The 15,812-nt window shown below is 39.6% G+C and overlaps 1 protein-coding gene and 1 long non-coding RNA gene across 4 annotated transcripts; both read left to right on the plus strand.

The window, feature by feature from the left end:
• Positions 1-2,920: 2,920 nt before the first annotated feature.
• Positions 2,921-5,951, plus strand: LOC307130615. 2 transcript variants are annotated; one of them, XR_013817062.1, is made up of 7 exons: positions 2,921-3,213; positions 3,364-3,653; positions 3,814-4,003; positions 4,163-4,322; positions 4,424-4,529; positions 4,698-4,826; positions 4,927-5,951. It is a non-coding gene; the product is annotated as an uncharacterized lncRNA (long non-coding RNA). The 2 variants fall into 2 exon arrangements; XR_013817063.1 differs by having other exon boundaries at positions 2,950-3,213; positions 4,094-4,322.
• A 497-nt stretch (positions 5,952-6,448) lies between these two features.
• On the plus strand, positions 6,449-14,062 carry LOC307130612 (uncharacterized protein). Of its 2 annotated transcripts, none has more exons than XM_079823683.1 (3): positions 6,449-6,758; positions 11,570-11,720; positions 11,875-14,062. In XM_079823683.1, exons 1-3 carry the CDS (start codon positions 6,723-6,725, stop codon positions 13,458-13,460), a joined length of 1,773 nt encoding a protein of 590 aa, XP_079679809.1. In that variant the 5' UTR covers positions 6,449-6,722; the 3' UTR covers positions 13,461-14,062. The 2 variants fall into 2 exon arrangements, with proteins under 2 accessions (XP_079679809.1, XP_079679808.1); XM_079823682.1 differs by lacking the exon at positions 6,449-6,758 and adding an exon at positions 10,694-10,866 and having other exon boundaries at positions 11,875-13,718.
• The last annotated feature ends 1,750 nt before the right edge of the window (positions 14,063-15,812 follow it).

Raw genomic sequence — 15,812 nt, forward strand, 5'->3', positions numbered from 1 at the left:
TGATGTTAAATTTCCATACCGTTTCATCCCTATACGAGACAACAGTTAAGTCTAGTAATAAGCTGACGATAAAGGATCCGACATTATCATAATTGTTGCTCAGCTGATATGGGCGGGGTTGGAATTTTTTACAATCAGCTGAGAGCGGAGCTTGACTACATGGCCTGCCTGAACTAATGCAGTATGCTTGATTTATTGCATGCTGGTAAATAATTCTAGATGCTTCAAAATAAAATAAAAAACCCTAAAAACTAAAATATACTCACCAATTGTCACGCGGCTGTTGTGAGTGTTTTATTTATTTATTATTTTGTACGTGGATTCTAGAGTTGTATTATAACTGCTGTTTGCGCACTTCTTTTTATTTGAATCTTTAAACGCGAGGGGTCGGCCATCGCAGGTGTGTATTGGGTATTAATGCTGCCTTCACATGCTATCGAAAATGTCATAATTCCCACTTTAGAAGTCATGATTACGAGATTGTTGCATTAAAGTGCATTGTTGTAGGAATGAACAGGAACTATGGAGGACACAGGTTTATTCTTGCCTATTTATTGATAAAATCTTTTTAAAACCAACATTATATGTAGTGTCACATGCACTGACAACCATATTTATGATGCTTGCCGATTCTGTAATGTCTAGTGTTTGGTTTCATGTCATGTTTATGTTTCCTGGGTTGCCATCTGTTCCCTTTAGTCATGTGATTTCCTTGCGAACTTGTGACTTGCGTCCTTGGTAGTTCAAACTTTCCAAGTTCGAGAAAGAACTCCCGAGGACGGGAGGACACAAGTCCGGTACTCTGCTAATGGAACAGCAGTGTTCTCAGCGCGCTTTCACTCCGGTTATCTCTATATGTAGCTACATTTTAGGCTACAATAAAACAAAATATGTAATAAAACACCAGTCTCTGCCTCTTTTTTTCATAAAAAAAATTGTAAACATATTAATAGCCACACAAATGTGGTTCAGGCAACGCATACCTTGATTATCTTCAATGAATGTATATTTATAACAAAACTAAATATAAATCACATATAGAGCCACTGCATCTTTTAGTTTACATTCAAAAATATATTAAACATTATTATGTGATTCAGGCAAAATGTGTGCATATGATTATCACTATAAAATTAAATATGACATAAAACAGAACCCAGTCTCTTTTTGTTTAATGTCAGTTTATGTGTGATCAATAATGGCCATTATAAAAGTATAAGTAAAAGGTAAAAGAAGCTATACAATAAATAAAGCAAACAATTCAGTCGAACATACAAAGTCAGCACTCTAGTAGGCTACAACTCTGTAAAGTTAAATATCCTAAAAATATATCCCCTTTGCCCTCAGCCTAAACGATTTGCCAGGGAACAAATGATAGATTCATGAGACAAAAGATTGGCTGTTAGATCTACACAAGACAAATTATATCTCATGTTTAACCACTACAGAGACATCAGAGCCAGCTGTTGTGATACGTGATACGTAATACGTAATACGTGATGATGTAATAGGCTGTGTGCGGGTACCGGATGTAATGTTATGTGAGCTTTACATCTTAATAAAAAATATGTAAAGTGATCGATAAAATACTATTTGACTTTATATGGAAAAACTAAATACATTACATAAAAAAAACAGTTATTATGAATTCATATGAAAATGGCGGCCTAAATGTTTTGGATTTTGAAACGTTGAATAATACATTTAAAGTTAATTGGCTTAGTCAAATTATTAGAAATCCTAATTCTATTTGGAATTTTATCCCCTCCCATATTTTTTCATACTTTGGTAATATCGATTTTCTTCATGGGTGTAATTATAGTATTGACAAAATACCTGTGAAACTATCTGAATTTCATCGTCAGGCCTTTTTATCATGGTCCTTGATCTACAAACACAATATTTCACCACATAAGTACTATATATGGAACAATAGGGATATATTATATAAATGCAAATCATTATTTTTGAAACAATGGTTTGATAATGGCATTATATTGGTGGATCAGTTAGATCAGTTATTTAATTCAAATGGCTTTCTTTTCACTTACAATGAGTTTTTGGCACATTATAAGATGCCTGTAACACCAGGGGACTATGCAAAAGTTTTTGGTGCTTGTAACGGTGGCAGGTCAAAAAAAATTAAATATAATATCTACTTTAACTTATACACAGTTCGGGCGCCAGACAAGCTTACTCTTGTCGAAATATAAATGTTATCTGTTGCTTTTTTACCCCCGGAAGGTCTCTATTAGCCACCGATTACAAACATAAATCAGTCTCAAACAAATATCTCATATTCATGGTTATATTTTTTCCAAACTAACACGAAAGCAAAAATAATCCAGAAGTTCAGTTTCATGTTATGAAATGTTTCTATATTTTCAAAAGAATGAATGTAGAAAAATAACAAAAAAAAGAAAAGAAAAAGTGAATAAATAATTTGGACAATTAATTAAACCCCAATAAGGGTCACATGATTCCCTCGACAAGAGGTGGAAACAGTAATAAGGAAAAGTATATATATATATATATGTAGAGATCACCTTGGTTTAAATTAAAAGAAAAAAAAAACTCATTTGTTCAACACAATGAAAACAATAATTACAATGAAAACAAAAATAAATAAGTAAATAAATAGATAAATAAGAAAAAAAAATAACAGTCAAAATTGATGCAAGTATCGCTTAGAATACTCCTGGCAGATTCAACACCTTCAACCGTTCAGTCTCTCAATGCGAGCAAATTAAATAACAAAAGGAAATTCAACCAATCAGGTCTTTACAAAATTACAAAAATGTTTACACATTAAATCAACCCAAACACCTGGAGTTAAACAAAAGTCTTTGTCTTTGGTGTGATGTGATGAATGGGCGTGCTTGAAAGTTCAGGTATGTTTGCGTGTTGGTGTAGTTCGTGTGTTTGTGTGTGTGCGTGAAGAGCGCTGAGCTCGGGCCGGTAATGGCAGGAAGGAAACTGTTTTTTTTGTCTGTGGGAGTCTATTACGCTAAGGGAGTTTAAACAGGGAGTTCGTTCACCTGAGCAGCTCACTCGCTCTCGTCAGCCACAAAGACGTCGTCACTCTGCAACCAGCAGCCGTGAGTGCATGCCGCACTACAGAGATCGCTATGGAAACTCGCGTCCGCTTCAGCGACCCGACTGGCCCAAACAGCAGTGATGCGTTCAGTCTCACCAACTAGGCGGTTTCCTCAGGTATGCGGGTTTTCTCCCTCTCTCTTTCCTTCTCTCTCTCTCTCCTCTTTCTTTTTTTTCCTTCCTCCCGTTCCTCCTGTAACTCCTCCTTATATACACACATTTCCTATTTCCGGTTAATTTATTTCCCTCCTCCATCCGGCCACACAGCAAAAAAAAACTCCTTTTTTTTCGTACTGCCACACTCTCCCCCTCTGGAGAAAACAACCCATGGTTGTAAGACAAAAAGTGAGAAGTGGGAATTAAAAACCTAAGAAATCTTCATCCTCACTAGCGGATTCTTGGAAAATTTCCAGGATTCGTTGCCTCTCTTGGATTTCCAACTCCTCTGATGTGGGGTAACATGGTTTCAAATTAGTCACATGCACAGTGCGAACATCTTCCCCTGTGGACTCCAATGCCACTTGATAATTCAACGGACCCTGCTGCTTTATTATACGGTAAGGACCCTTCCATTTTGGAGCAAGTTTTGCACTGAAGTAATGTTGTGCACTGGACTGGGGAAAATTCTTTAACCATATTCGGTCCTTTTCTTTAAAGAACACCTCCCGTCTGTTTTTATTGTAATTCCTAAGCTGTCTTTTTTGGGCTTTTTTGCAGCACTCCTTTGCCTTTACTTGAAGTTGGACAAGATTATTGACAACATCATAGGAAGGTAGATCGGGAGAGAGATTCCTACCGTGCAACAGTTTGTCCATTGGACCTTGCAATTTTCTCCCCAAGTGGAGTTCTGCGGGACTCATGCCAATGGACTCCTGGACAGCTGAATTGACTGCAAATCGTAGCTCAGGTAAGTAGTGATCCCATTTCTTATGGTTATCATCTACGTAAGCAGCAATCATATACTTGAGGGTCCTGTTTACTCTCTCTGTCATATTAGTTTGTGGGTGGTATGCAGTGGTGAGTTTTTGTGAGACACTCCACTTACCACACAACTCCTTAAATACAGCAGAAAGGAACTGGGAACCTCTATCAGATAAGATAAAGTCCGGAACACCCCATCGTGTCAGAATCTCTCTCCTGAAAATCGTCGCAACGGTTTGTGCATTGGCCTTCCTCATGGGAAACAGCTCCACCCAGCGGGTAAAGTAGTCCACAAAGACAAGAAGGTACTCATTCTGTTGGGTACTGCGGGGCATTGGTCCCATAATGTCTACCCCTAACATTTCGTTGGGATGTGAGGTGCTGATTTGTTGTATTTTTCCTGCAGGTTTACGATTTTCGCTTTTTAGAGTTTGGCACTTCACACACCTTTTGACGTAATTCTTAACGTCCGCCCACATCCCCGGCCAAAAAGCCACCTCATGCAGCCTCTGGTAGGTTTTGTAAATACCCATATGACCACTTAATGGGTTTGCATGATAGTGTTTCAAGACTGTCGAAATCAGACTGTTGGGCATATATATCCGATAATGACAGTGGCCACTCTTCAACTGTGTTGTGTGGTACAGTTTATCTTCCATTACCTTATATTGATCTTTCAGATGATCGCCATGTCCTGCCATTGTTTGGAATATTCTGATGACATCAGGGTCTTTGTGTTGTTCCTCACTTTGGTAGAGAGGTTATTAATTTGGTCACTGTGCTGAGAAGAAGCTGCTTTCAGCCCCTGGGTAAGTTCACCGACTGCTTTTGTTTGAGTTTTTACAAAATCCAGAAGTGTATCCCAATTACCTTGAACCCTTGAAGTAAGTTGGTGCATTTCTCTTCCAGGAGTTGGGAGTACACCGGGCAAATCCTGCTGGGTCACAGAGAAAGAAGAAGAAAGGTCAGGTGATGTGCATAGCTGCATGGGGCCTGGCCCCTCTTCCCAGGAAAGAGTTTGTACTGGAGTGCTAAACTGGACATGTGATTCAGGATAGCTGGTTCTAGAAGGCACTTGGGTGTATGGAACACGTGGTAAAGGATGACCAGGGGTAACCTGAGGATGTGTGACAGTTGGCCATGTAGGGGTTGCAACGTCTGGAGGAGCTTCAATATCCACATAAGTGGACATAGGGGATGGTGTAGTGGTCATATCTGCAATTACAATGAACTGTGTACAATGTTATGTCAAATGGAAGGTGTATGTGTGTCAGGAAACAATCAGAACATGCATAAAACAACAATATGACAATGTTGTAACAGTGTTCAATAAACAAGTCTAACCCACATACATAAATTTGACTTCTTTTTTTTTTCTCTTTCTTTTAAGTATTTAAACACCAAGTCCCACTTCAATTGTCCTCATTAATGGTTACCTCTCCTTAAATACAGGCTTTTCCCCCCACAGTTCAAAGAACACAGGTTACCAAATACACTTTTCCCCAAAAGGTAACAAAATTGTCAATCACAGTTTGTAGAGGGTGTTTCACAAATTTTTCCCCACAGTTCAAGTCTTCATCAAAACAAAATTCGATATATTGTTTTCTTTTTTCCAAAAAAAATTCAAGTCCCTGTTCGGGCGCCACTTCTGTAACGGTGGCAGGTCAAAAAAAATTAAATATAATATCTACTTTAACTTATACACAGTTCGGGCGCCAGACAAGCTTACTCTTGTCGAAATATAAATGTTATCTGTTGCTTTTTTACCCCCGGAAGGTCTCTATTAGCCACCGATTACAAACATAAATCAGTCTCAAACAAATATCTCATATTCATGGTTATATTTTTTCCAAACTAACACGAAAGCAAAAATAATCCAGAAGTTCAGTTTCATGTTATGAAATGTTTCTATATTTTCAAAAGAATGAATGTAGAAAAATCACAAAAAAAAGAAAAGAAAAAGTGAATAAATAATTTGGACAATTAATTAAACCCCAATAAGGGTCACATGATTCCCTCGACAAGAGGTGGAAACAGTAATAAGGAAAAGTATATATATATATGTAGAGATCACCTTGGTTTAAATTAAAAGAAAAAAAAAACTCATTTGTTCAACACAATGAAAACAATAATTACAATGAAAACAAAAATAAATAAGTAAATAAATAGATAAATAAGAAAAAAAAATAACAGTCAAAATTGATGCAAGTATCGCTTAGAATACTCCTGGCAGATTCAACACCTTCAACCGTTCAGTCTCTCAATGCGAGCAAATTAAATAACAAAAGGAAATTCAACCAATCAGGTCTTTACAAAATTACAAAAATGTTTACACATTAAATCAACCCAAACACCTGGAGTTAAACAAAAGTCTTTGTCTTTGGTGTGATGTGATGAATGGGCGTGCTTGAAAGTTCAGGTATGTTTGCGTGTTGGTGTAGTTCGTGTGTTTGTGTGTGTGCGTGAAGAGCGCTGAGCTCGGGCCGGTAATGGCAGGAAGGAAACTGTTTTTTTTGTCTGTGGGAGTCTATTACGCTAAGGGAGTTTAAACAGGGAGTTCGTTCACCTGAGCAGCTCACTCGCTCTCGTCAGCCACAAAGACGTCGTCACTCTGCAACCAGCAGCCGTGAGTGCATGCCGCACTACAGAGATCGCTATGGAAACTCGCGTCCGCTTCAGCGACCCGACTGGCCCAAACAGCAGTGATGCGTTCAGTCTCACCAACTAGGCGGTTTCCTCAGGTATGCGGGTTTTCTCCCTCTCTCTTTCCTTCTCTCTCTCTCCTCTTTCTTTTTTTTCCTTCCTCCCGTTCCTCCTGTAACTCCTCCTTATATACACACATTTCCTATTTCCGGTTAATTTATTTCCCTCCTCCATCCGGCCACACAGCAAAAAAAAACTCCTTTTTTTTCGTACTGCCACATGCTATCCCAGATAACAATTTTTGGTTCCCAGAACGTTCTGGGAACGTTACACTGTTATCCCTTAAATTGTTTTAGTTCAAATTATTTAGGTACAATAAACATAAACTCCAAAAGATTTGTTCAACTACTCCATGTTTTTCGTTTGTTGTACGATTTGCATGATTTTTTTCATTCTATTTAATTGTTTAAATTAAATGTACTTAACAAAGCCTATTTTGCTGGTGAGTATAGGCCTTGTAACTTTACATTTTGGTCTCAAACAGCTAATACATTATTAATCCCTAATAAATTAGATGTATAACAGTTAGCCAGTAAAACAAAATGTAAGTTTAGGCTGTGTTTACACTCAAAAAATTATTTTACGATACTGTTGACTTTATTTAAGGTTTTCATTTTGAAATAATTAAATAAATCAACTGAAGATAAAATAAGACATTAAATCTCTGAAGATCTCAGCAGAGGAGGATTAAACAACTCCACAAACAGCATTACCAGCTTCATGCATTACTAATCAAATTGACTTTATTTCTGTTTCACCATGATGGAGATAAGTGTTTGTTTTAGTTGGACTCTTGACCCTTGGCTCTTTAACATTAGTTTTTTTTTCCTTTGGCTGCTTTAACTGTGTGTTTAAAAAAAACACTTTAGTCATGCCAAGACAAGCCAAAGAGAAAATGTGATTGGGTGACTTTGGCTTATTGATGATGGTCCCAGCATGCATTGCGGCATGAATAAATTATGCATCTGAATTGTGACTAATTATCTTTTATTCTTACAATTTGCTTTTCCTTGCCATAACATATGTGCTTTATAAACACACAGTTAAAGCAGTCAGCGAAAAACTAAAGTTAAAGAGTCAAGGGCCAAGAGCCCAACTAAAATGAACACTAATCTCCATCATGGTGACCTAAAATTTCAATACCACTGAATTAAAAACTGTTAGTTTAATTAACTAAAAGTTTTTAATTAAATGCTGTTGAAATCTTAAGTACATTAAACTGGAAATGTTTTGTTTTTTCAACAAGACAAAATTAACTTTTTTAGGGCAACGAGTTTCCATACATTTTTTAAAGGGGGGGTGAAATGCTGTTTCATGCATACTGATCTTTTGGCACTGTTAAAGACTTGGATTCCCATGCTAAACATGGACACCGTTTCATAAGCTAAGGTGGACGTTTGATGGGAGTATTTCTTTGCCAAAATTAGTACTTCCTGTTAGTCATAAGTTTCGGAAAGTTTTTTTCGATCATGGGTCCGCTTGACGTCAACAGGGCGGAATTTCCTTGTATGGGCCGTACGGACAATTCTACCGGAAGAGCGCGCGCGAGAGAGAGAGAGAGCGTGAAAGCAATAGGCTACGCCCATCAGAGCGCTGGCTCGTACAGATGGAATTTGCTTTTCCGGATCAACAACTGAGTTGCGCAAATATTTATGTCTGTTCCCTGCATTTCGGTGCCGATTGTTTTATAAACAAGGCCCAGTTCGACGCCGGATTTTCAGATCGCCTAATACTGAAGGATGGAGCGGTCCCAACGATAAAGGTCCCAACGTTGGAACCGCAGGTTTGACTGCTTCAAATGTCTGTTTTTGCCTATGCCCATCAAGTAGCCCAAACATGATCACGTATTGATCAATGGAGCATGCGATGTATAGTGTGTACATTTGTTTAGCTGGCCACTATATGTGTATGTTTGTGTATTGTAAAAGCACTCCAAACAACAATACACAAAGAATGGGGAAATATGTTGAACTAAATAAGCGCGGTTCTTCATTCAAATGCGCTACTATAGGGCTCGGGCGCTGCGTTGCATTCTGGGACGTGGCGGCCATGTTGATGGCCTCGCGAATGTAAACATACAGCAAATCGAACGAGGAAAAGCAGAGTTGGGAGAAAGAAAAACTATGTTAAAATCCCGAAAAGGATGTGGAATTTACCGGGATACGTTAAATAGGGAAGCCAGGGACCGGTATATGGACAAAATTGGAACTATTAACGGTTTGGATTCATATGAAATTTGCAGTTCACAAATGGATGGGTTCAGGAGCTGCAGACCATGAAGCCTATGTAACGTTAACCTTTTACCTTGAAGCATTCTGCACCGTTCTGTGTTCTCGGGTTGCACTACTTGCAAATAAACACTGAAAAATATCTGATTGTGTGACACTTCTTGCTTTTGCACATTATACGGTTATTGCGATTGTGTGACACTTCTTGCTTTTGCACATTATACGGTTATTGCGATTGTGTGACACTTCTTGCTTTTGCACATTATATTGATTTAAGTATATTTATTTTGAAGATTGTGGGTATGGATGCAACAGACACTTATGGCTGTATTTAATGCACATTTATTTTATTTCAACGCTAGGGCTCATGTTTGTCAGAGCACAACATACATACACAATCTTATAGAAGAATGTCATGTCTTCGTCCTTGCTTGGCAACACCATGTGAATCGGTACTTTATCTGACAAAATAGTGTACTTGTTGCGGACGGTTACAATCACCCTTTCCACGTGAATTCGGAGGTGGGCATTTTTTCTTGTGCTCCCCACATCTCTTGCATCAGCTGACAGCGTTCTTTTGTGAAAGCAGGGATCTTTACCTCGGCACACATAAGTCCCACACTGTCCTTTATGTCAAAGCCGCGATCAGCCAACACCATATCCCCAGGTAACAGTTTGTCTTACAAGCGCGATCCAAGCGAGCCGACGACTCAGTTAATCCCTTTTCGAACTTTTTCCCATGGCGATTATGTGATCTAGTGTTACACCCCACAATGCAGCAACGGTTTACCATGGTTTCCAATAATAACGCCAAATTAAGACACACGACTGAGAGGGAGCACGTCTATAAACAGTGCGCAGTAGTCCGAGTAGCAGCAAATGAGGCCATCAACATGGCCGCCACGCAAAGTAATGACGTCATACGCCCGAGCCCTATTCCATGTCTTTCTATGTAAACACTAGCCTGACGTGCAAAACCAGTCCGCTTACTACAAATCATGTCTTCACAAACCACGCGTAAACACACACACACACACACACACACACATTGTAACACTCGCGCTTGACATGGTGTTCTAAATAACACAAGCCGCTAAACATATTATATAGTTAGTGTAACTTATACCACATAGTCGACGTCCTGCTCTAGTCGTTTTTGCTGCTGCTCCTGTTCAACTTCAGCCTCTGGGTCTGATTCCGGATCATAGATGTATGGCTGTATCTGATTAAAAGCCATTTTTTATGTTGAATAAAGTTTTTCCCCGCTTTTAGGGATGACGCAGCTTTCAGACGCACTCAACACAGTAACAGCGGCGCGCGCTCGACATTCTTTAGCTCCGCCCACACGATACGCCCCCAGCCGCACGGCTTTTTCCGGAAAGACTCGGAACAGCGCATCTTTCTTTTATAATTATAATAAAAATAAAGACTTTTCGGAGATATGCAGGATGCAGTGCTACTCTATAGGTACTCAAGATTGACATGAGACTGACTGAAACTGAGTGTTCCCCCCCCCCTTTAAGTTCAAGCAACCTGTACAGGCTTACAGTGTAGTTTCTGGTTCCCAGAACGTTCCCAGAACAGACATCCTAACGTTCTCTATTGGTTAGCCAGGAAAGTTTTCTTTACGTAAATAGAACGTTCCCTGTTGGTTTGGAGAACGTTCCCCTAACCTTCCCAGAACGTTCTCAGAACGTTCCCGGAACGTTCCCCTAACCTATTTACTCCGATATAATTTACCCTGCTGTGGAGATGGGTCTGTCTGCGGTCTGCAAGACAGGGGCGTAACTTGAAGGGGGCGTAACTTGAAGGGGGCGTAACTTGAAGTTGTCCAAATCACACCGAATCACACGAGAAGTCAGAACGAGATTTTGTTGGCAAGATGGCAACTCGATTAGAGACAACCATGGAGACAACGGTAAGAATATTTTCCAGAGATAACCGTTTAAATTGAATTGTATAAGTCATTTTCATACAGTAGTAACACAGTTTGGTATTGTTTCTGGAGTTCATAATCTATTAAAACTCAACCGTCCTCGCTTAGCGTTGTTAAGCAATATTTTACTGGCGGAATAATAATGTTGCCTTCTCGTGCTCTCAGAATTGTCGTAAATACACAAATAGAGTTTCCTTGGTATAACAATGTACATGAACACCCTCCCATTTCGAAACTTGAATGCTATGAGCTCGTGATCACGATTTCAGAAGTTGTAAATATCACATTTCTGATAGCACGTGAAGGCAGCATAACGTTAACTTGGCGGGCAGAACAGAAGCTTGCTAGCGCAATGAATCACTAAATTTGTCGTAACGTTAGCTTTACGTTAAAAAAATAATATTAGTGGTTGTTTGAACTGAGGTTTAACGTGCGGTATTAATTTAATTAAGTTAAGGGTAAACATTAGGGTAACTTGGGAGCCCAATCTGTAACATGTAACGTGTAACGTTATTTATTTTCCCCCACATATCTCCCACACATCTGCATTCAGAATAATGCAAGACTCTTTGTTTTGATTACTAGTGCATGTTTACAAGAATGTACCATACCAGTAATTCTAACGTCCACCATCAAATCAAATTATGTGTGTAAAAAATGTAATTCTTAATTTATTTTCTTCCAGCTTCACCCAACAGTTTGTAGGGAAGGTATTTTAAAAAATCCAATTTTTGAAGCCCCAAACTACAAATGCCAGTTCTGCAGCAAAATGGGAGAGTATGCATATGTTGTGGCACATATGCAAACACACGAGAAGACAGCTGTTAAACATGGAGGTATCTGTCAGTTTAAATAAATATTTCAAATTGTCCACTGGACAATTGTAATGTTAAGCATTTAATTCCAATGTTAATTTGTTTACAGTTTTAATTTTGCCATTGTAAGGTATGTATGAGTAGTTTGTAAATCTGTATTTCTATTTGTTTATAGGGTATAAAATATACAGATGCCACAGTGGATGTTGCAGAAGTCATCATTATCACTGCTGCTATTGTGCAAGGATTATTACTCGGCAAAATTTGTTTTTGATCCATGTGCAGAAATGTGGGTTAGTTGATGTGTCAATAGCTCCCTGTGTCTCTGCACCCTCCAGCGTCTGTGCACCCTCCAGTGTCAGTGAACCTTCCAGCGTCCGTGCAGCCTCCGGCATCTGTGAACCCTCCAGCGTCCGTGCAGCCTCCGGCATCTGTGAACCTTCCAGCGTCCGTGCAACCTCCGGCATCTGTGAACCCTCCAGCGTCCGTGCAGCCTCCGGCATCTGTGAACCTTCCAGCGTCCGTGCAGCCTCCGGCATCTGTGAACCCTCCAGCGTCCGTGCAGCCTCCGGCATCTGTGAACCTTCCAGCGTCCGTGCAACCTCCGGCATCTGTGAACCTTCCAGCGTCCGTGCAGCCTCCGGCATCTGTGAACCTTCCAGCGTCCGTGCAGCCTCCGGCATCTGTGAACCTTCCAGCGTCCGTGCAACCTCCGGCATCTGTGAACCCTCCAGCGTCCGTGCAGCCTCCGGCATCTGTGAACCTTCCAGCGTCCGTGCAGCCTCCGGCATCTGTGAACCCTCCAGCGTCCGTGCAGCCTCCGGCATCTGTGAACCCTCCAGCGTCCGTGCAGCCTCCGGCATCTGTGAACCTTCCAGCGTCCGTGCAGCCTCCGGCATCTGTGAACCCTCCAGCGTCCGTGCAGCCTCCGGCATCTGTGAACCCTCCAGCGTCCGTGCAGCCTCCGGCATCTGTGAACCCTCCAGCGTCCGTGCAGCCTCCGGCATCTGTGAACCCTCCAGCGTCCGTGCAACCTCCAGTGTCAGTGAACCTTCCAGCGTCCGTGCATGCTATCCAACAGTCATTACACTTTCTGACAGTGAAGACACACCTATCTCATCAACTCCAGCCCAAACCACCTGTATGAGTAACCCAAAAATACTCAAGTCAAGGCCCAAAAAAACGACATGCTTGTTTTGTAATTTGATTGTGAATAAGAAAAATATCAAAAAACACATTGAAAGACGTCACACATCAGTAAATGTCGATGTAACGGCAAATCACCATCTTCCATCCCAATGCATTGACCGTAAAAATGGCATTTTCGCTGTCGGAAGAACTTTTTCTGGATTTAGTAACCCTATACATGTGCAGAAATGCACTTGGGGTAACAACCATCATGTGAGCTGTGAGCTGGAGCAATGCAAACGGGCTTCTGAATTTTCCAGAAGAAGTGGCTTAATGGGGTTTCAGTGCATCCACGTGAAGTCTATATCATACTGTCCTATTTCATCCGAACCAGACATTACACTCAAGGAAGAAGTTCTGTCAGATATGGTAGGAAGAAAGTGGATTTCTGAAAATACAAAGAAAATGTGTCTTGCTAGAAAGCAAAAAGCGGAGTCTGAGAGCTGCCCACTGAGTAAAGAAGTCTCATTAGGGAATGGAACATCAAAAATATGTGTGTCAGTAATCGTCCAGCAATGCCCGCGTCCCATATGGTATAAGCGGCATGGAAAACGGATGAATGGACGTCAATAATCAGTAGCCTACTACAAACCATGTCTTGTTTTGAACTTATTTAATCAATAGAAATAATTCAAGCACATAAACCTTCATATGGAGGATTAAATAAGATTGAATTTATGCATTTCGTAACTTGTATCACTGACGACACCTACTACCACAACTAGGTACGTTTAAGTGCCAAATAACAATGACTTCAACACAATATGTGGTTTTAAAATATGAATTTTATTCACAGACATTAATAATGAATAAAGATTACTTTAACTGGGATAACTGCATTATTTTCTTACCACTGAATTAACGGAACGTAGCCTTCTCTCTTTTGGTCAGTAAACCAAATCTCCTCGGTTAACATCATGTTGTCTTCAATTACTTGTCAAATCTCTGTGAAATCACACTATTTACACTGGTATATTTATTAATTATAACCCATTATTAAATAAAGATCGATAAACTAATGTTAGTTAGTCGGTAAAAACGAAATGACCGTTAATTTTTAAATTACGCGAGTGCGCGTCTTTCTGTGGATGACGAAAGAAAGCGCGTGCTGGAGATCAGATCAGAGGCGCGCAGTAACGAAATATACAAATAAACCTGCGTAGCCTATATATTATAAAAAAATTTAATCTAAAAATAACCTGCAGGGAACGTTCTGGGAAGGTTCTCTTTAGGTTATAAAATAAATCACAAAAATAACCTGCAGGGAACGTTCTGGGAAGGTTCTCTTTAGGTTATAAAATAACACCTCAAAAATAACCTGCAGGGATTCAGGGATCTCTTTTGGTTACAAAAACACAACCAATAGAGAACGTTCCCAGAACGTTCTTATTTGGTTCCCTACAAAAATAACCAAACGGGAACCATATGGGAACGTTAGGGGAACGTTCTGTGTTTATTGGGTATACCCAGCAAACACAAAACGTTTTTACAACGTTTCACAACGTTGTATTTTGGTTGCAATTAGGTAATGTTGCAGATTTAAACTTCTCCTTTTCGTTAAAACCAGAGCAAAGAACAACACTCGAAGCCTTTATATCTAAAAAAGATGTTATCGCTGTCTTACCGACTGGATTCGGCAAAAGTCTGATACCAGCTTGGCCCTTTGGTGGCTAAACGAATGGGTCCTTAGCGAGAGTCCTCTGGTAGTGTTAATGTTTTACAAAATATAGTTTTAAGTCCTTTTCAGGAGTGAATGAAGTTGTTTAAAGCTAAAATCTGTGGTTTATTTATAAAGAGAGCGCCTTTTTTTTAAATTTGATCTGCCATTTTCGGAGTTGTGAGCTCCAGTGGTTCAGCGGCGCTCAATCGATCATTGAGCCCGCCGAGAGGCGCCTTTCCTCGGCCAGTCCTTCTGCCGTCTGCCGCTGGCTCTGATGTCTCTGTAGTGGTTAAACCGTCTCGTCTTGTGTAGATCTAACGGCTGATCTTTGCTCTCATTAATCTATAATTTGTTCCTAGACAGATCGTTTTGTCTGAGGGCAAAGTGAAGTTTCATGTTTCGTTCTCTGTGTGAGCAGCACAAGGTCATTTTGTATTCCTAATGTCTCTTTTGATTTTAATAATTATTTTAAGTCTCTCAAGTTTAATATTATATTAAACTAAGAAGTTCTTAAGAGACGTAGTGTAGATGTAGGTCGCACCTGGGAGCCAATAATGGATTAATGGATTAAAAACAATCACACATGTTATACTAACAGATTCTTTGTATTTTTAATCACTCCTTTAAATATTTAAAAAACTCATCATCAGTTAAATGGCAGATTCCTGTCAATACTATGCACTGTGCTACCAACATCACCTGCAAGTGAAAGTTGTGATCAGGTGTCTGTTAACCATAAAGAGCTCATGCATAAACTTGTTTTTCAGTTTCAAAACCAGTTCAGCTGCCTCAGCAATGTTAATACGTGCCAAAACGGTTATCTAAACGGTTAGTTAATGTAAAAAGAGAAAGGACATTTGATTTTAAATCCTCAGGAACTGAAATCTACAGTATACTTAATAGCCCATTGAAAAACCTTAGAAAAGTGTAGCGACTATGAGTCAGATAAAATAATAACTCAACGGGGAACTGAATTAAAAATAAAGAGACTCAAATGACACTATAATTTATAAATAATTCAGATTTATTACACCTATATAATACACCTTAACTTATTCGTCCGCCGATATGTAAGAACTTAAAGGGGGCTCCGTTAAAGGGAAACATGTATATTTAGCTCAAATGAATGAATTAATGAATTCATAGGGAATTTTGAGAGTCTATTTTACAGCCGAGCAAATGACTCGTTCAGCGTTCATTTGAACGAGCCGTAAATATCAACTCTACAGCGGATATTAATATCCGAACAATAGTGAAACACTATT

The sequence above is a fragment of the Gobio gobio genome (assembly GCF_949357685.1).
Source record: "Gobio gobio genome assembly, chromosome: 8".
NCBI classification, from domain to species: domain Eukaryota; kingdom Metazoa; phylum Chordata; class Actinopteri; order Cypriniformes; family Gobionidae; genus Gobio; species Gobio gobio.

Excerpts from the sequence above, each read along its gene's own strand:
- LOC307130612 (XM_079823683.1), top strand. The coding sequence starts at position 6,723 with ATGCGTTCAGTCTCACCAACTAGGCGGTTTCCTCAG. Across the intron at positions 6,759-11,569 it reads CAACTAGGCGGTTTCCTCAG|CTTCACCCAACAGTTTGTAG; the intron begins GTATGCGGGTTT and ends ATTTTCTTCCAG. Across the intron at positions 11,721-11,874 it reads GACAGCTGTTAAACATGGAG|GGTATAAAATATACAGATGC; the intron begins GTATCTGTCAGT and ends ATTTGTTTATAG.